Source organism: Ranitomeya variabilis, chromosome 1 (assembly GCF_051348905.1).
Source record: "Ranitomeya variabilis isolate aRanVar5 chromosome 1, aRanVar5.hap1, whole genome shotgun sequence".
NCBI classification, from domain to species: domain Eukaryota; kingdom Metazoa; phylum Chordata; class Amphibia; order Anura; family Dendrobatidae; genus Ranitomeya; species Ranitomeya variabilis.
Window position 1 is genome coordinate 64,053,095 of NC_135232.1, and position 22,442 is coordinate 64,075,536.

The 22,442-nt window shown below is 43.1% G+C and overlaps 1 protein-coding gene across 4 annotated transcripts in view; it reads right to left on the reverse strand.

The window, feature by feature from the left end:
- The window catches only part of KIAA1328 (KIAA1328 ortholog), a 158,974-nt gene that overhangs the window by 23,911 nt on the left and 112,621 nt on the right, over positions 1 to 22,442 (reverse strand). For all 4 annotated transcript variants that reach the window (XM_077284165.1, XM_077284181.1, XM_077284189.1 and 1 more), the window contains 2 exons: positions 8,189 to 8,337; positions 1,342 to 1,438 (listed from right to left, as the gene is read on the reverse strand). In XM_077284165.1, the coding sequence (XP_077140280.1) occupies positions 1,342 to 1,438; positions 8,189 to 8,337 (246 nt within the window). The remainder of the gene's footprint in view (positions 1 to 1,341; positions 1,439 to 8,188; positions 8,338 to 22,442) is intronic.

Genomic DNA, 22,442 nt, shown 5'->3' on the forward strand with positions numbered 1-22,442 from the left:
CCAATGACCTGTCTCAAGACCTTTGCAACCTTATTGCTGCAAAATATACTGATGGCATGGGTTACAAAAGATTTTCTAAACAACTGAATGTTTCAGTGAGAACTGTTGGGGCCATAATGTGGAAGTGGAAAACACAATTTCACCATAAATCGACCATTTTGGGACACGTTTACTTCTCAATGTGGCCCATAAACATGTGAACCTTTGTAAGAAAGGAGCTGCATCATTAGGTCAACTAGTGCGAAACTTACTACTTCTATAATGGCTGTCTCACTGCTCCCCGTATATACAGCTGTAACACTCGTGACAGTATGTTCAGCCAGGAAACAATTCTCTTTTAACAATCCTCTCTATGCAGACAGAGGACAATGATTGTGACCGCCTCTGTTTTAACGCATTTAGTTGCTCCGGAGAGGGTTCATTCGGTCTCAATTTCGGGGGATTTTGTCTCTCATCCCGTTTTGGAATGAAATATTGATGAAAATAGGCATGAGGCAAAAAATAAAAAAAACAAACAAAAAAAAAGCTGCCACCAGCAAGAAATATTCCTGAATATAATTATGCTCCATTTCAAATGTAATGCATTTAAATTTATATCAAATGCCTGGAAACGGCCTCAGACGCCAACCCAATAAGGCAGGATTATGGGATCGAGGTAACTGTTCCTGTCAATTACCAGGACTTGATTTTCAATTTATATTCAAAAGAAGGTTTTTTTTTTTGTTCCATACACGGGGAGAACGTCTCAATTTCAGGTAAGTTTCAATTACGGAGGATTTCTAGTGACAGGCAATAAACAAATAGATTTATAGGCAGAGACCCCCTTCTCTCACCTTCTCCCCACCTAGTCGTTCATGGATGACAGAAAAAGCCGACTCTGGAGATGGAGCCGCTGAATATTGATATACGTCCTAGACCTTTTCCATTATCACGCCCTGTATAAATTATGCCACATTTTGGTGACCTTGACCCAAATTACCTTTACGGTAAATTGGACTAGGACATGTAAAAGGAAGCCCGTGCCGAGGGTCCGCAACAAACTCCAACCATGATTGACAGGATGAGGGAAGAGGCAGCAAATGCAACAAAAACAGCTCAGATATTATGTCATTACACTAATAAGGTGGAGATCCTACGACCTGGCATCTTCTCTTTGGTAGCAACATTAGTTTTGGACGTTTGATTAAAGCGATATTAAAGCAGTGTCTTAGGTGGAGTATTACAATACAGACTGTACAGATATCGTATACTTAGGGGATATGTTCTCTAAATATATTTAACTAATAGACTGTGTTTATAAGACTGTACAGAATACAGGATATATTCAGCCTTTACCATTACCTGTAGGGGTATCTGTGCTCAAGTGATATCCCTGCAGTTTTCATCTCCGAGCTGGGACTCTTCACTGCAGGCGAGGTAATGGCATCTTTTCTAAATTCTGTAGGGACAAGTAGAGGAGACATGACATTAAAGCATAATACTGCCCCCTATGTACAAGAAGATAACTACTATAATACTGCTCCTATGTACAAGAAAATAACTACTATAATACTGCTCCTATGTACAAGAAAATAACTACTATAATACTGCTCCTATGTACAAGAATATAACTACTATAATACTGCTCCTATGTACAAGAATATAACTACTATAATACTGCTCCTATGTACAAGAATATAACTACTATAATACTGTCCCTATGTACAAGAATATAACTACTATAATACTGCTCCAATGTACAAGAATATAACTACTATAATACTGCTCCTATGTACAAGAATATAACTACTATAATACTGCTCCTATGTACAAGAATATAACTACTATAACACTGCCCCCTATGTACAAGAAGATAACTACTATAATACTGCCCCCTATGTACAAGAATATAACTACTATAATACTGCCCCTATGTACAAGAAGATAACTACTATAATACTGCCCCCTATGTACAAGAATATAACTACTATAATACTGCCCCTATGTACAAGAATATAACTACTATAATACTGCCCCCTATGTACAGGAATATAACTACTATAATACTGCCCCCTATGTACAAGAATGTAACTACTATAATACTGCTCCTATGTACAAGAATATAACTACTATAATACTGCTCCTATGTACAAGAATATAACTACTATAATACTGCCCCTATGTACAAGAATATAACTACTATAATACTGCCCCCTATGTACAGGAATATAACTACTATAATACTGTCCCCTATGTACAAGAATATAATTACTATAATACTGCTCCTATGTACAAGAATATAGCTACTATAATATTGCTCCTATGTACAAGAAAATAACTACTGTAATACTGCTCCTATGTACAAGAATATAACTACTATAATACTGCCCCTATGTACAAGAATATAATTACTATAATACTGCCCCTACATACAAGAATATAACTACCGTACTATAATACTGCCCCTATGTACAAGAATATATCTGCTATAATACTGCTCCTATGTACAAGAATATAACTACTATAATACTGCCCCTATGTACAAGAAAATAACTACTATAATACTGCTCCTATATACAAGAATATAACTACTATAATACTGCTCCTATGTACAAGAATATAACTACTATAATACTGCCCCTATGTACAAGAATATAACTACTATAATACTGCTCCTATGTACAAGAATATAACTACTATAATACTGCTCCTATATACAAGAATATAACTACTATAATACTGCTCCTATGTACAAGAATATAACTACTATAATACTGCCCCTATGTACAAGAATATAACTACTATAATATTGCTCCTATGTACAAGAAAATAACTACTGTAATACTGCTTCTATGTACAAGAATATAACTACTATAATACTGCCCCTATGTACAAGAATATAATTACTATAATACTGCTCCTATGTACAAGAATATAACTACTATAATACTGCCCCCTATGTACAAGAATATAACTACTATAATACTGCCCCTACATACAAGAATATAACTACTATAATACTGCCCCTACATACAAGAATATAACTACTATAATACTGCCCCTATGTACAAGAATATAACTACTATAATACTGCCCCATATGTAGAAGAATAAACTACTTGAAGTGCAGTTACAAACAGCATTTTCCTTTTTTTTTTTTTTAATTTCCAGAAAAATGTCAAAAGTTTTTAACGCAGTTTTTTTTTCAGTTTTCAACCACCAGCAGGCAGAAGTGAATCCGTCTCCAGGAGGAAGAAGTGTAGAGGATTAAAATTTCCTTTTCCTGATGAATCTACCTCCTCTGGCTTTGGCTTCTGAGGGCGTAATACAGAGTCTGATGGCGTTATACTATATTGGGGCCATGAAAGACACATTGTAGTGGGTGGAAAGATTCAGGGCCTTTCCTAGGGGCACCATTTCTGTTTGGGAGTCCAACACAGACTAATCAGGGTTAGAAGTGCTGCTTAGAATTAAAATTAAAAAAAAAATTGCTACTTTTTCTGGTCTTTTCAAGATCGGAATAAATGGGACAGCTTTTAAAGTTGGAGGTCTGTACAAAGTAGTGACCACAGGAGCAGGGAGTAGAGGTGAGCGAACCAGAACTGTAAAATTCGGGGTTCGTACTGGACACGTTGCTGAACTCTGAATTAGGACTTCTCCCGGGAGTAAGTTTTGGGAGAGGAAGAGGGACCATCTAATGGCCAGGTGCCCATTGACTTTTATGCGGTTCTGGTTAAAGTTTGGGTACTGGTACCCAAACTTTGGACTAAAGATCAGTCGAATCCAACCTTCCACAGGTTCGCTCATCCCCAACATAAAGAACTGCATGGAGCATTATATGGGGCATCTTATGGGGCCATAATGAACTGCATGGAGCATAATATGGGGCATATTTGTATATGGAGCATTTTATGGGGCCATAATGAACTGTATGGAGCATTATATGGGGCTCCTGATTCAATATGGATATTCAAAAACACTTAACCTACTGATATCCCAATTAATTTTACTTTTATTGGTATCTATTTTTATTTTTGACATTTACCGGTAGCTGCTGCATTTTCCACCCTAGGCTTATACTCGAGTCAATAAGTTTTCCCAGTTTTTTTGTTGCAAAATTAGGGGGGGTCGGCTTATACTCGAGTATATACAGTAAGTAAATAAAATGGTCTCCACCTGTTTTACAGTCAGATTCTCGTTGTTGTCTTTGGCAGTATGGGGACATGTTGTGATCAAGATTTTTTTTTTTTCTTTTTGTATTTTAAAAGAAATCTTGGTAAAAATTCTTCCAGCAATTTTAGTAAATTACGGCAAAAAAGGCGATGCTGAATATTGTCATTAATACCGTGAAGGGGCTTCATATAAATACAGCTCAGAAAGTTTACTGGCAGGAGGCGCAATCTTCCGAGAAGCATTGATTGGCGCTGCCTCGTCCCAGACTGAAGAGCTGGAAAATGACTGTGTGAATTCGATGAGCACAACACAAAGCGCTGAAATGTCAGCGCACTATACAGCCCCAGTAATAGGGCCTGAACCCCTGTTAGTCAAAACGGATTTTGCTTCAAATTAGAAATTGATTTTTGCTGGACACCGGTCGTCTGCAGACTCTGAGCTTTTGTTGCTGTGCAGTGAAAGGGATTAACCTCGCCTGCCGCTGGGGTTCAGCCTGCCAGCACTGTTTGGAGTGAGAGCAAAAAAACAAAAATCCTTTTTAATGCAAGGATGGTCTGGCCGGGCGTCACGGGTTATTTCTTTACTTCCAGATCAAATCTTTGCAATTTCTTAGCTTTTTTTTGTATTGTGTTTATTTGTATGGTGCCAGCAACAAAAGGTGCACGAAGCAAAGGAGGCAATGAGACCTTACAGCCATCATGAAGGATAAACGGGCTTCGACATTCGTGCAGCATGGTAAAAAAAATCTGAAGCATCACAGTAATAGAATTTTTTATATGCAAAAATGCAGAAAAAAAAAATGTTCTGCTGTGTTTTTAAATGGGATCGGTCAGGACGATTCAACTCCTTACATCGTAGTATTACAATAAAAACGATACCCGCCCTGTAGTAATCCGATGTATAATTACTGAGAAATCGGCCGTTTAACCTATATGCAAATTAGCTAGGAACTGCATTGGGGGCGTGTACACTCAGTGCTTTGAACACGCCCCCAAGGCACTTCCAGGCAAAGTTTGCCTTCTCTGTGATCGGACATCGCATTACTACAAGACAGGTGTTTTTGTTGTTACATGACCTTGACAGCCATAGTGCTAGCTTGATTATCCTGATAGTTTCCTTGTAATTCTTGTATTTTTCTGAAACTACAAGATGTACTGTTCAACAAGAAAAAAAAACTTTGGGTAAATAATGCCTGTGTCTCCAAAGTCAGAGTGGTTCAGTGGCATCAAAATGCTCTACCGGATCAGTAAGAACAGTGCAAGGCGGCTCATGTGTCCCGCAGCGCCCGCAGACAGATCGTGTAAGGCTACTTTCACACTAGCGTCGTGTGACGTACGTCGCAATGAGTCGTTTTGGAGAAAAAACGCATCCTGCAAAGTTGCCCGCATGATGCGTTTTTTCTCCATAGACTTGCATTAGCGACGCATTGCGACGTATGGCCACATGTTGCATCCGTCGTGCGATGGATGCGTCGTGTTTTGGCGTCCGCGACGCACAAAAAAAGTTCAATGTAACGTTTTTTTTTGTGTGCATCTGGTCCGCCATTTTCGACCGCGCATGCGTGGCCGAAACTCCGCCCCCTCCTCCCCGGACATCACAATGGGCAGCGGATGCGTTGCAAAACTGCATCCGCTGCCCACGTTGTGCTACATTTAGCACACTGTCCGTCGGTACGTTGGGCCGACGGTTTGCGACGGCCCCGTACCGACGGAAGTGTGAAAGTAGCCTAAGCGGAAAGAGACGTTTTCCCTGTGCTGCAGCCTGCAAAAGACAAGCGACTCCTTTCCTGCTCCTCCGCCATGTTGGAGCGGGGCGGTGATCGGGGTAAACTCTTCTGTACTGCCGCAGTACACTGCCAGAAATTCAGCAGCCGGGTCATATTTAAACCCCTTCGCGCTGCAGCACTTTTTCGTTTTTGCGCTTCTGATTTTCACTCCCCTTCTTCCCAGAGCCATGACTTTTTTATTTTTCCGTCAATATGACCATGTGAGGGGCCTTGTACTTTTGAAAGACACCACTGATTTTATCATATCGTGTACTTGGAAAAAAATTCCAAGTGCGGTGAAATTGCAAAAAAAGTGCAATTCCACAACTTTTTTTTAATTATTTTTTACCATGTTCACCAAATGCTAACACTGACCTGCCATTATGATTCTCCAGGTTATTACGAGTTCATAGACACCAAGCATGTCTAGGTTCTTTTTTATTTATGTGGTGAAAAAAAAAGTTTGTTAAAAAAAATTTAAAAAAGTGACCCGTAGCGTCTCCATTTTTTGTGATCTGGGGTTGGGTGAGGGATAATTTTTTGCATGCTGAGCTGACGTTTTTAATGATACCATTTTGGTGCAGATATGATCTTTTGATCGCCCGTTACTGCATTTTAATGCAATGTTGCGGCAACCAAAAAAATGTAATTCTGGCGTTTAGCAATCAGGGCAATTCTTTTTTTATATTGATAGATCGGGCGATTCTGAAAGCGGCAATACCAAATATGTGTATGTTTGAGGTTTTTTTATTGTTTTATTTTCAATGGGGTGATTTGAAATTTTTTATTTAAAATTTTTTTATTTTTTTACTTTTGGCATGCTTCAATAGTCTCCATGGGAGACTACAAGCTGCCGATCGCCTCTGCTACATAGAGGTGATGATCAGATCGCCTGTATGTAGCAGAATTGCTGACTTGCTATGATCGCTGACCACCAGCATTGGAGGAGACCTCTGGCTGTCATGCCAACCCATCGGTGACTCATCATCATGTGACAGGGGCCACCGTTGGGCGGGTGTCCGGCGTGGTTGCAGGAAGCGCATGTTAAATGCCACTGTCAAGAGTTTGACAGCGGCATTTAACGAGTAAATAGCTGTGCGTGGATTGCGATTCCACCTGCGGCCGTTTGAAAACAGCTGACATGTCCCGGGAAAGATGAGGGCTCTGCACGGGAGCCCACATGAAAGGGGCAGACACGACATGTACCGTACTAGTACAGCGCATGTCGTAAAGGGATTAAAAGTATAACCATGGTTTTGATTTTATTTCATAAACCAATAGTACAAATCAAAATAAGAAACTTTGTAATATAGCTTATTAGAGAAATCTGCTTCTTTCTCCTCCTGGACTGATCTTTCATTCTCAAGTCATGGGTAAAATGTGTATTCAGTGAAGATAGACTTTCCCATTAATGAGATAGGAGATGACAGTTGGTGCTTCTGAAAGTCGATGGAAGGGGAGGAGCTAGAGGCCGATCCAGACATTCCGCTGTCAGCTCTGCTGAGATCACAGTTACATTTCCCCATAGAACTTCATGAGCACCAATTGTCGTCTTTTCTCTCAGTAATGGAAACATTTGTATTTACTGAAGACCGATCTTACCTGTGAAACAAGATTTTTGAAAAAGATCGATAGGTTCAGGAAAGGAAAGTAGATTTCTCTGATAAGATATATTACAAAATTGCTTATTTTCAAATGTATTAGTGATTTATATTAAAGAAAATATTTTTAAAAATGGTGATTACTCCAACTTAAGAGCTGTACAATGATGGTGGTGTCTGTAGTACTTCTCATCTGATTTTGCTACTTCGGAGGGGCAATCACACACCCGGTGTGTGCCGACTACACAGTGACTGCCTTGGCCTGTATAAAGCGAGACGTGGTGTACGGCAGACATCACCACTAATATAAGGGCACCGACTTGTTTTTTTTTTTTTTTAATTAATGTCCCAACAGGGCCACTAGATCCTGGGCGGTATATGTCCATGTGGTCTGGATTGCGAGCCAATGGCAAGCCTTGCCCACAGCCTCTAATTGATACGATCAGCATAGATTACGGCATTCAGAGGATTAATAGTATAACGGAGCAAAAAGCTTTGCAAGACCCAGAGCACGGCGAGCCTCCTACTAGTTTCGGTACCCCCGGCGTCTTCTGATTTTTTGGGGAACGTCATCTCTCCATTTATATCGGATAATCCAATAATCTCAATAACTCCAGATTAAAAAAAAAAGATAAAATTCATAGTTTTTATCATGTTGTGGACCCGTTTACCTTTACTGATTGAGGTCTGCGGGCGGACAGATGACCCGTCTTCCTGGCCATCGACATCTAATCCAGAAGCTCTTACTTCGGACACGTTTTTGCTGGGACTTTGCGGTTTTCTCCGGCTCTTACTGGATGGAGGAGTCGGGGTCACTGGGCTGCAAAGAAAAGAGAAACCATTCAACTACGAGGAGCGAACATAAGTCATTTCATCCGGAGCAGATCAGGAACAATGGCACTGACTATAGAGAAGCTGGCACTGAATATAGAAGAGCTGGCACTGCCACTCGCCACAAACGGGAAAGTCTTTTTAATTGCTTTCGATCCACAACTTGGAAATCCGTTGAGCAAATGGCCAGTAATATCCTGGAAACATGATGAACATGGCTATAGCACCCACATAGACTGAGGAGAGCTTCTATGAAGTACAGGGTGGGAGGACAGTCCAAAACTACAAGGGTTACCCAGCTATACAGAGGCAAATAGCTATGAATTACAGAACTGGGTGCTGGGACCAGCAGGGTGACAGCACATCACCAGCAATGATGACTATCCAGCTTTCCAAATTTCCTGACATACACATATGTACATTCATGAGCAAGGCAGCCATAGAGGATATCACTCAGCTTTTCCAGACGCAGATCTATCGCTCTCACTCTTACAGCCCATATTCCCGACCCACTCATCTTGTATAACAGTCTCACCTCGCCCCCCTCTTTCCGTCTCTCTTATATCCTATGTACACACTGCGCTCGTTTTCCAAACATTCCCCTGCGGCCTTCCTTACATCCTATGTACACACTGTGCCTGTTTCCAAACATTCCCCTGCGGCCTTCCTTACATCCTATGTACACACTGCGCTCGTTAGTCAGACATTCCCCTGCGGCCTTCCTTACATCCGATGTACACACCGCACCCGTTAGTCAGACATTGCCCTTCTGCCTTCCTTACATCCTATGTATACATTGCCTCCCTTACATCCTATGTACACACTACGCCTGTTTTCAGACATTCCCCTGCGGCCTTCCTTACATCCGATGTACACACTGTGCCCGTTTCCAGACATTCCCCTGCGGCCTTCCTTACACCCTATGTACACACTGCGCTCGTTTCCAGACATTCCCCTGCGGCCTTCCTTACATCCTATGTACACACGGCGCTCGTTAGTCAGACATTCCCCTGCGGCCTCCCTTACATCCTATGTACACACTGTGCCCGTTTCCAGACATTCCCCTGCGGCCTTCCTTACATCCGATGTACACACTGTGCCCGTTTCCAGACATTCCCCTGCGGCCTTCCTTACACCCTATGTACACACTGCGCTCGTTTCCAGACATTCCCCTGCGGCCTTCCTTACATCCTATGTACACACGGCGCTCGTTAGTCAGACATTCCCCTGCGGCCTTCCTTACATCCGATGTACACACTGCGCTCGTTAGTCAGACATTCCCCTGCGGCCTTCCTTACATCCGATGTACACACCGCGCCCGTTAGTCAGACATTGCCCTTCTGCCTTCCTTACATCCTATGTACACACTGCCTCCCTTACATCCTATGTACACACTACGCCTGTTTTCAGACATTCCCCTGCGGCCTTCCTTACACCCTATGTACACACGGCACCTGTTTTCAGACATTCCCCTGCGGCCTTCCTTACATCTGATGTACACACTGCGACTGTTTTCAGACATTCCCCTGCGGCCTTCCTTACATCTGATGTACACACTGCGACGGTTTTCAGACATTCCCCTGCGGCCTTCCTTACATCTGATGTACACACTGCGACTGTTTTCAGACATTCCCCTGCGGCCTTCCTTACATCTGATGTACACACTGCGACTGTTTTCAGACATTCCCCTGCGGCCTTCCTTACATCTGATGTACACACTGCGACTGTTTTCAGACATTCCCCTGCGGCCTCCCTTACATCCTATGTACACACTGTGCCCGTTTCCAGACATTCCCCTGCGGCCTCCCTTACATCCTATGTACACACTGTGCCCGTTTCCAGACATTCCCCTGCGGCCTTCCTTACACCCTATGTACACACTGCGCTCGTTAGTCAGACATTCCCCTGCGGCCTTCCTTACATCCGATATACACACCGCGCCCGTTAGTCAGACATTGCCCTTCGGCCTTCCTTTCATCCGATGTACACACCGCGCCCGTTAGTCAGACATTCCCCTGCGGCCTTCCTTACATCCTATGTACACACTGTGCCCGTTAGTCAGACATTCCCCTGCGGCCTTCCTTACAACCTATACGCACACGGTGCCCGTCTGTCCCGTAGCACTCTACAATCAGACCTGTGCAGATCACACGCTGCAATCATTTCTGTACTTGCGCGGGAGAACAGATCTGATGAGGCTGATGGCGGCAGATTGCTGGTATTAGCAGAATATCCATAAAGCAGCAGAACATTGAAGAAAACACCTCCACGTTGTGAATAATTTAGAGATGAGTTTGGTGCAATCTGAATTTTTCTTCAGGGATGGGGAAGTTAAATACCTTTAATTTGTTCTAATTATTTCAAATTTGCAAGTTAATTATGGCTGATCATTAAATAACAAAAAGGACTGCGGTCTCCGTAGAGCTTTACCTTCCGCCCCTCGCATTACTTAAGCTACATTTCGGCATGCATGAATTAACTTTCTAAATAATCGCACGTTTGACTAAATGGCTCTGGAAAATGAGATGCGGATCCTCGGGAAAGGCATTAATGGACATTACAAAGGGCTACTGGGACCCATGCTACTCGCAATCGGAGGACTTATAATGGGGTCTTATTTACTCCTCTTTAGGCTTAGGCGAGGCGTCTCGGCATTAGAAAGCGCTTTTAACAGAGCAGCCACCGCTTCTTGCAGACGATAAAAGCAAACGTCCATTAAGAGACAACTAAAATTCATTTTCAAAGTGTAAGTGGAGAATCTTGCCTGAAATTAAACTCAGATTTTACGAGCAACTCAAAAAGCACGATGGATCCAAGTCTGACGAAGTCTCGGTACAGGTTTGTAGTACGATCTCGTAGCGCCACTGCCAAGAAATCTGAAATTTCCCCTTAAAGGTATTGTACACTATAAACCACCTGTGTTACAAGGGTCCTTCATTTACATAGAAGCTCGGACCCTCATGGATCGACTGTAAGGGAAGTTTTCTGCCTGTAGCGCCACAACAGGAGAAATAAAAGCATTACACATGTCCCGTTGCAATCTATAGGTTTTCTGTGTAATGAGAGGGTCATTCAGAGCCAGAGATGCTCATTGTAGCCCTTTGCCCCTAAACTAAGCAAGTTGCTAAACTGCTCAGAACCAGGTCATTTTGGGGGGCTCAGAACCAATTTGTTATAGTGGGTGGTTCTACCATAGCTGCAGCCTGAATCATTCTAAGTGCTGGATCTCCTTCTTGCTTTCTAGCCTGCATTGCTCCTTCCATGAGATACCGTGGATATCTACCTCTATCTATATCTATTTTTTCCTCTTTCATGTATTTGCAGCCAAAATCATTTTTGCAACTCTGCTTCATTAAAAATGTTGCACTATTTGGCTTTTTCAGGCTCTTTCGCAATTGTTGGCCCGTCTAAATATGCCAGCGATCAGTGAATAATCATGGCAAGAGATTGTTTACGGCAGCAAAAATATCATCACTGTTGGTAGCATATTGCATGTGCCGCAGACCACAAGACACCCGGCTCATGTGCCGCCGACCACGAGACACCCGCTCATGGGCCGCCGACCACAAGACACCCGCTCATGTGCCACAGATCACAGGAATTCGCAAGCATTCTATCACAATAGTTGTTAGGTTGCCTGTGTATACAGGTTGGAATTGCAAATAGTTAAGGTGCACTGACTGACCAAAATCGGCACATGCACCATGAGGTTCCATGTGGTGGCTCTGGTCCTCACCGAGCGTTGGGGAACATTAGGGGTCCTCACCGAGCGTTGGGGAACATTAGGGGTCCTCACCGAGCGTTGGGGAACATTAGGGGTCCTCACCGAGCGTTGGGGAACATTAGGGGTCCTCACCGAGCGTTGGGGAACATTAGGGGTCCTCACCGAGCGTTGGGGAACATTAGGGGTCCTCACCGAGCGTTGGGGAACATTAGGGGTCCTCACCGAGCGTTGGGGAACATTAGGGGTCCTCACCGAGCGTTGGGGAACATTAGGGGTCCTCACCGAGCGTTGGGGAACATTAGGGGTCCTCACCGAGCGTTGGGGAACATTAGGGGTCCTCACCGAGCGTTGGGGAACATTAGGGGTCCTCACCGAGCGTTGGGGAACATTAGGGGTCCTCACCGAGCGTTGGGGAACATTAGGGGTCCTCACCGAGCGTTGGGGAACATTAGGGGTCCTCACCGAGCGTTGGGGAACATTAGGGGTCCTCACCGAGCGTTGGGGAACATTAGGGGTCCTCACCGAGCGTTGGGGAACATTAGGGGTCCTCACCGAGCGTTGGGGAACATTAGGGGTCCTCACCGAGCGTTGGGGAACATTAGGGGTCCTCACCGAGCGTTGGGGAACATTAGGGGTCCTCACCGAGCGTTGGGGAACATTAGGGGTCCTCACCGAGCGTTGGGGAACATTAGGGGTCCTCACCGAGCGTTGGGGAACATTAGGGGTCCTAACCGAGCGTTGGGGAACATTAGGGGTCCTAACCGAGCGTTGGGGAACATTAGGGGTCCTAACCGAGCGTTGGGGAACATTAGGGGTCCTAACCGAGCGTTGGGGAACATTAGGGGTCCTAACCGAGCGTTGGGGAACATTAGGGGTCCTAACCGAGCGTTGGGGAACATTAGGGGTCCTAACCGAGCGTTGGGGAACATTAGGGGTCCTAACCGAGCGTTGGGGAACATTAGGGGTCCTAACCGAGCGTTGGGGAACATTAGGGGTCCTAACCGAGCGTTGGGGAACATTAGGGGTCCTAACCGAGCGTTGGGGAACATTAGGGGTCCTAACCGAGCGTTGGGGAACATTAGGGGTCCTAACCGAGCGTTGGGGAACATTAGGGGTCCTAACCGAGCGTTGGGGAACATTAGGGGTCCTTCACGCTTGACTTCACTGCACTGACTGCTAAATGGCGCATTATAAACTTATCAGAAAGCCGATGCTGTGGCTGGAACACCGCGACACATCACAGAGCCCCTGGCTACAGTCGAGGCTGCCGATGCATCACACAATATTACCGGGCTGGCGTGCTTTATGGCATCTTTCGGAATATATATCACATTAAAAAAGGAGAAAAAAAAAATCCATCCTCAAAAAAATTTGATCCGGAGAAGACGTATGTACAGGCGAGGCAGAGCAATCCATTCTGCTGCTAGGAATTTAACTAAATGACACCAAATCCTTCATGCTTGTCATAGGGTTTACTTTAAGATCTGCTTACATAAATCACACGGCAGATTTATGTAATACCTGAGAGCTCAGAAAGGTGAAGGAGCCCTATAACCCTGAAGAGAGGATAAAGAAACCACTGGAGGGGGTGCAATTACTTTTTCCGAAACCTACAACTGAACAAAATGTCCAGATGTCGTAGGAATATTCTGTTGACTTTTTTTTTTTTTTTACAAATCCACAAACTTTTCTATAAAATGCACAATGCATTACTAGATCCGCAAATGTAGTAAGCAGAAAAGCCAGTGCCGTCACCATCGGAAGCTACGATGGCAGCCATAGTGACTGACCCATCTTTACAATTCTCAGCTTTCGAGTGTGCTTCATGTTTTTGGTCACCTCGGGGGAGATCTGGCCCTACAATCACGTGATTGCTTGTTCTATGTACAGAAGTGACGCAGTATTGCGGTATACAGGCAACCGGATAGTCTTCAATGCAGCTTAGCCTGTGGCTGCCAGGGGGGTCTTCAGCAGGCCCCCTCCTGACGTGGAAACCCATCAGCACCCAACGTTCAGGACGAGAGAGGGCAATCGTTGCCCCCACTTACAAGCTAGTTTGCATGTGTTTTCTAAGCTTTATCTTGCACATCGGATTAATACAAAACAGGTATTTTTATGGATTTACAAGGACCCATACAATCATAGTGCATAGGATCTGATGAAGGACCTATTGTTCAGCTGAAACATCATTTATGGTTGGATTGCACTACAATAAAAAGGAAAAATGAAAATCAATAAGCTCGGAGTGCAAAGTTCTTCCTAAGCATTGGCTTGGGATCCTACATTATCAGGAGTGCTTTATTCTTTATTTTTTTCTTTAAGGATGAGACTCATCAAGATTTACAACGTTAAAAAGAGAACATTCTACACTTTACTTACAGCCAGAACAGGGAAAAAAAATCCTCCTTCCTTAGAAGTGCAAATAGCTCTTTAAGTCTGTGATTTATTGAATGACATTTCCGTCCTTAATGTCTGCTATTTATACAATACCTTCCGTGTACAATCTTGCACCCCGCTGAGCCTACCTTATTACATTGCATGGCGGTAATGTCTTGCCTTTATGCGAGTCTTCCAGCTTGATGCGTGACAGCCATACATCACAGGGGAATAGCTCTCATTTCTATAGCCGACATCCGCTGCAATCAGAGCAGGTACAACTGGGACAAAACCTACCGGGAAGCTTTCCTCTCCTCACATCCACAGGGCCGGCCGCTGCGTGAACGGAGGGGAAATGGTGGCTGTGGAGGCTTTAAATATACTGATGGAGGGGCGACTTGTGCATCAGTCCCTATAGATATGTACAGGAGCATTGCAAATGAACATGCAAAAATCATGCAGTCATCAATTAGGGACTCTAGACTGGTATTCTTCATCAATTAGGGACTCTAGACTGGTATTCTGGGTGACTGGTCACTCATGGTTGGGTGGTTGTCTTGAACGTCAATGCCATGGAACAACCAGTCGTGATGTGTGGCCTGGCACCCATTGATGGGATACAGATCTGTAGTATGAGTTTCCGTTAATTTTTTACTACATCACTTGACAAAAAAATAAATCCAAAAACAGCAGATTAACAAGTATCTGTCGATGGTCAGCATCTATCATACCCTTTCTTGGTGCAAAAATGCAGCAGAAAATGGCCCCGACAAACATTCAATATTTCTAGTGGAAGGCTTCTGCCCCAACCTGTACAGATAAGCCAGCTTTCGTGCAAGCTTCATATAAAAGGAAGATGAAGGAAAGGTAGGTGGTTATATAACAGGATGGGATAGTGGGTGTAGGGTAGTGGCATCCACTACAGGCCTTGGAGGTTCAGATTGGGGACCGAGATGAAATCTAGGTATATGCTTATATATACGCACCCCTATCCCCATTATTGTACGCCGGAGCAGACTCACTACTCGGAAATACTGGATGAGACCAAACGGCGGATTTAGAGTGCAATGAATGTGAACTAGACATAACAGTTACATCCGAACAGGCGCTCGGAGTTATAAGGACGGACCTGCTCATTGACACTGAGCCAGAAAAACCTACTACCAAGATATGTATGTAGGGGAACCTGTCCGGTGTACATGCAGCCTGATCTGTGCACGGCACGGTGAAGAAAAGAAGCTGAGCGGAATGGGTTTGTTGGAAATGTTTCACAACCTATTAGCTGAAATCCATGGCGCTTACAGCACAAGTCCAGTGGGCGGTCCTACCCAATGGTTGACAGTTCTCTGCAGGCAGTCATACAGGGAAGACTGTCACTTAATAAGACCACCGCTAGACTCTTGTGTATACAAACACAAGGGATTTCAATAAAATGTAAGGTTTACCGAAACAGTGATCCTGCAAAAACTGCATATCAATCTGATCAACAGCTCCAAACATCTCTTGACGAGTGAGAAAAACCATAGTTCGTCAGGTGCGATAATTTTTAGACTTGCTTAAAAATAGTCCTCTTGGTAGCACATCCTGACATCGTATTCATGGTCATTCTTTGTACATGGGTGTGCAGACTAAACAGGCTATTAGGAGGCTGATCGGCAGGTCATTTAATAACCGCAATCGGTCGGTGTAAATGCAGCCTTACAAGGGTTGTCACCTAGTTTTCCGATACACAGCAGAATATAAGTTGGGTTATACAATATCATATCAGCAGGATAAGTAATCAGAGTTACTTCCATTGTTAAAAATATGTAGTTGGGTGACGGCAGCCTGTAAGTCCTAACAAGCCCATGCAAGTGAAAGGCCACTTGTAATACTTCACTTTCCAAGAAGCTGAACGCAACTTCCCTTGGCAAAAATCATTGCATTTGGGTAGCCTGACCATGACCAAACAAGTCTTTTAATAAAGAAAATGACTGCTACAATATCAGATCATATTTAGGAGCAAAAAAGATGAAAAGGTATGTCACTTCTAAAATAAAAAAAAATGTAAAAAAATAGTAATAGTTCCCCAAAGCAGGTTGAAGCGGATTACTATTGCGACCAGTGAGTGGGCATTTCCGGTATGACGAAGAGAGACCGGAAAATTTAAAAAAAACAAAAAACAAAACACAGTGAGGCCCGGGTAAGAGCAGAAATGGGACCTGGTGGGGATATTTTTTCTTTAACCCTTAACAACCCCTATTTAATTACTCCATTAGGGAGAAAGGTACATTTGGTGGCATACAGCACATCCCAACCAACTGCCCTGTACTCGCATCTGTATGGACAAGAGCCATATCTCTGCGACAAGTTTCCATATCATTGTAAGCTGAATGCAGCCATAAACTTTCTTGGCTTCATACTCAGCACAAACACACCCCGGTGCGATCACTCGCGGCCGCGCGCTCCCTGTAATAAGACGCCTCCGGCTGCTGTGAGTGATTGCCGAGGTCCTGGGTAATTGAAGCTATAGAAGTGGCCATCTCATCTACACCAGGATGGCGCTCCCACATGGCGGACCGAGGCCTCCGCTCACAATAAACCTGTCCACCCGGGGTTGTTAAAAGCAGGACTTGAAACAAATGTAGATGGAAAGGGCAAAGATGGGATTTTTATAATTAAACATTAATTGGTCAGGAGGAGTGGAAGGCAGGTAGAGAGAAGAAGATCACACCGTGGAGAAGTTATCAAACGTTATTCTAGGATGGTGCTCATAAACGAAAACGGGTGACTAATATAACGGCAGAATATTAATTTGGGCCTAAAGGAAATATTACAGTGGTTGTCCAAGTTATTTAATATTTTTTAAAATAGGTCTATGATGGTTGTATATTAATTAAAAATAAATCCATATTCTCCCCTACCAGACCACTGCCGTTCCTTAGTACAGTTTCTGGTGTCCCCCACCAGTCATCTTGCCTCCTCTTTCACCGCGGGGTGTCAGGTGGTCACCGAGGAGAGATCAGTGACTCCAGTATCATGCTGATCACTGGAGACCGGCTGGGACCCCCCAACATCTTGGTTCTTTGTTGGAGAACAGAGCGGAGAGCCGCCAGGCACTAGCCTTCTCTGCCCCAGCTCCGGTCACTGAGCGGCTTCAATTATTCAGTCAATTATGGTAGGAATCTCACTCCCTGATCCCACTGTGACTGTAAAATGTTCTTTAAGGTTGTGTTCACACAGGGTGGATACAGAACAGATTTTCCATCCGACTTTCCTGGGCAGGACGTTCACTGTGCATTTGGGCAGCAACGAGAGGATAAGATTTTGCCAAATCTGTGTATAAAATGACATGGAGTGCGGATTTTTTAATCAAGAGATCAATTTATGTTGAGGATTTTTCAAGAAGGGAGATAAGAATCTGTAACTAAATCTGTGGCAAGATCCTCTATATTTCACCACCAATTTAACTGTGAATCCACCACAGCTTTTTCCTGCGGCCGTTGTGCCCCATGTGGATGCCCCGTAAAAGGTAAGATCAGTAAATCAGGAAGATGAGAACTATGTAAACTTCACATCCTACTTGGATCACTGCTGAAATCACCGCAGCAGCTGCCAGGAATATAAAAGTGGGAACATATCATTGTTATACTGGGTAAGTAATTACCATACTGTCTGACGGTGTACCCAGAGACGCAGACCCTGAACTGACTCATCTTGGGCTAATCGCTTCAGAATGAAAAGCTGAACATAAATCTTATTAGAGGTTTCCAAAAACAATATCCATGGAATTTGCTAATCTCGGTCATCCTACTGCTGGGACTCCCGATGATCCAGGTATCAGGGCTCTGTGGGGTTTAGTTTTCACGAAGAAGGGTCAAGCATGAGTGGTATAGCACAGGCTTGGCCACTGCTCCGCTCAACTGAGTATCTAATGGCCCCATATACAAGACCGATGTTGGCTGAATCCAGTGATATCGACAGGTTCTGCTGATGGTGTGATGTGTATAGGGACGCCGGCCAACTAATGGTCAGGAGAGGACAATCACAAATGTCTGATTTCGGACCGCCGGTGAGCATATGAGCTTTTTGGCCGAACAAGCGCTCCTGTGGCTGAGATTGATGTGGGCCGAACGATCAGCCAACAGCAATCCAATGTGTAAGGCTAGCCTCAGAATCAGTGGGGGTCCCAGCAGGATATCGCCTACCCCAAGTAAGGGAGATACAGGGGTTGTCTCAAGTTAGCAAGTTAAAACGCAAGGCATTGCCGAAACATTTCTGCAAGAGTGCTGGGCCGTCATATGGGACTACTGCAAAACTACGACTCCCAGCATGTGTGATCAGTCATTCCAGGAGTTGCCGTCTTGCCCCGCCCCCCCCCCCCCAAAAAAAAAAAAAAAAAAGCTGGAACGTCCCAGGATGGAGATCACTAGAAAATGTATCATTGAGATGTACTTCGCAGCTTCACATTAAGCAAAACTGGAACAAAAATATTCCTCCATCTCTCTCCTTTATGGGGGGCCCCAATTACACAGCCCTGCGGCACAAACCCTGATTGCGATGCAGGTCACACCGCGCTAGGAGCTTAAGAGATCCATCGTTTGTCCCTCTTCACACAATTACTACTATAATCAACATTTTTAGTCGGGCAATGATGAAAAATTGCCTTTTTAGAAATCCAGCCTCGGAGATGGCTTTTTTTTTCTTCTCTCCAACATATGCACCAGCTCTAATGAGGTCTCTTGTCACAGTCCCCGAGATCTGACAAAGGCAGAAATCAGGAGTCTGCTGGTGGAACCATGTACGTATGTGCTGGATACTTAATGGATGCACTGTAATGTTGCTGTGTATACGGATATTTATCTCTTAAATGTTAGCCCTATTAATCACTTGGCGACTCGCGAGGGCGATAGATTTTTAAGTGTAAATAAGCTCTGCGGATTATTTAACTCTGAACATCGTCTGTTTATAAAGGGCGAAGAAGGAAAGTACAAGGAGCATGCCGAACACCGGGAAGAGGAGAAAATCCCTGCACCTATTACAGGGATATAGTGGACACACAAACTCCTTAAAACCTATTCATCCCTTCACCTAGGACTATTTTATATTATACTAGCTGAAGAGCCCGGCGTTGCCTGGGCATAGTAAATATCTGTGGTTAGTTATAGCACCTCACTTTTCTCATTTTCCCCATCACATCTTTCATTTTCCCCCTCACATTTCTCATTTTCTCCCTCACACCTCTCATTTTCCCCCTCACTCCTCTTATTTTCCCCCTCACTCCTCTCATTCCCCCTAACACTTGTCATTTCGACCTCACATCTGTCATTTTCCGATCACTCCACTATTTTCCCTCACTCCTCTCATTTTGCACTCACACCTTTTCATTTTCACCTCACACCTCATTTTCACCTCAGTATATACATGTTTGTCATCTCCCTTATATATAGTATACACCTGTATGTCATCTCCTGTATATAGTATATACCTGTATGTCATCTCCCCTGTATATAGTATATACCTGCTGTGTGTCATCTCCCCTGTATATAGTATATACCTGTATGTCATCTCCTCCTATATATAGTATATACCTGTATGTAATCTCCTCCTGTATATAGTATATACCTGTGTGTCATCTCACCTATATATAGTATATATCTGTGTCATCTCCTCCTGTATATAGTATATACCTGTATGTCATCTCCTCCTATACATAGCATATACCTGTATGTCATCTCCTCATGTATATACTATATACCTGTAGGTAATCTGCTCCTGTATATAGTATATACCTGTGTGTCATCTCCTCCTGTATATAGTATATACCTGTATGTCATCTCCTGCTGTATGTAGTATGTACCTGTATGTCATCTCCTCCTCTATATAGTATATACCTGTGTGTCATCTCTCCTGTATATAGTATATATCTGTGTGTCATCTCCCCTGTAAATAGTATATACCTGTGTGTCATCTCCTCCTGTATATAGTATATACCTGTGTGTCATCTCACCTATATATAGTATATATCTGTGTGTCATCTCCTCCTGTATATAGTATATACCTGTATGTCATCTCCTCCTATACATAGCATATACCTGTATGTCATCTCCTCCTGTATATAGTATATACCTGTAGGTAATCTGCTCCTGTATATAGTATATACCTGTGTGTCATCTCCTTCTGTATATAGTATATACCTGTATGTCATCTCCTGCTGTATGTAGTATGTACCTGTATGTCATCTCCTCCTCTATATAGTATATACCTGTGTGTCATCTCTCCTGTATATAGTATATATCTGTGTGTCATCTCCTCCTGCATATAGTATATACCTGTGTCATCTCCCCTGTAAATAGTATATACCTGTGTGTCATCTCCTCCTGTATATAGTATATATCTGTATGTCATCTCCTCCTGTATTAGACCTCGTTCACACGTTATTTGGTCAGTATTTTTACCTCAGTATTTGTAAGCTAAATTGGCAAGCCTGATAAATCCCAGCCAACAGTAAGCCCACCCCCTGGCAGTATATATTAGCTCACACATACACATAACACAGGTCAACAAAAAAAAATTTTTTTTCTGGTGTCCAAAATATTTTAATGAATTTGGGGTATTTTTGGGGTGCTGATTCTGAATATGTCATCAGTTTTGCCAGATTGGCTCAAGTTTTTGAGATTTTTGGTATCTTATTTATAGCACTTGTTGGTAAATGCGACGCATCATCTCATTAATTTCTTTGGATTAGTACTTGAACTGAGCAGTTCTCAATATAGTTTTGTGTTAATTAGTGTTCTAAAAGTTTGTTCATAGCTTGATTTTTGCACTAACTTTATGTTGTTGTCTGTTTTCCAGTGAAAAGCATGAACTCATCAAGAAGAAGTTGTCTTAACGATCCAGACTCATTCTGTTACATTTGTGGTGAATACACACTGCCAAAACATAGAAGAAACATAACAGACTTCGTAAAAAAAGTGTATTTTGCCTATTTTGGGGTTATGCTTGGGGACCAAGACAAGTTTTGGGCACCACACATAGTGTGCAAAGCATGTATCGAATTATTACGAAAATGGAGCAAAGGACAAAGAAAAAGCTTCAAATTTGGTGTTCCAATGGTGTGGAGAGAGCCAAGAAATCATCATGATGACTGTTATTTATGGTAAACACAGGTACAGGCACATCTTCACAATGAGGGACAGGCCTTCTTGCAGATTCCATGTTACTCCCATTTTCGTTTCTTATGCTTATTGAATCCTTGCACTTGCACTGCACAGAAATAACAGTCATCATGATGATTTTTTGGCTCTCTCCACACCATTGGAACACCAAATTTGAAGCTTTTTCTTTGTCCTTTGCTCCATTTTCGTAATAATTCGATACATGCTTTGCACACTATGTGTGGTGCCCAAAACTTGTCTTGGTCCCCAAGCATAACCCCAAAATAGGCAAAATACACTTTTTTTACGAAGTCTGTTATGTTTCTTCTATGTTTTGGCAGTGTGTATTCACCACAAATGTAACAGAATGAGTCTGGATCGTTAAGACAACTTCTTCTTGATGAGTTCATGCTTTTCACTGGAAAACAGACAACAACATAAAGTTAGTGCAAAAATCAAGCTATGAACAAACTTTTAGAACACTAATTAACACAAAACTATATTGAGAACTGCTCAGTTCAAGTACTAATCCAAAGAAATTAATGAGATGATGCGTCGCATTTACCAACAAGTGCTATAAATAAGATACCAAAAATGTCAAAAACTTGAGCCAATCTGGCAAAACTGATAGCATATTCAGAATCAGCACCCCCAAAATACCCTAAATTCGATGAAATATCTTTGGCACCAAAAATGCTGTTGACCAGTGTAATAGACTGGTCATGTGACTGACAGCTGCCGGATTCCTATATGGTACATTTTTTACTCTTGTAGTTTGTCTGCTTATTAATCAGATTTTTATTTTTGAAGGATAATACCAGACTTCTGTGTGTTTTAGGGCGAGTTTCGTGTGTCAAG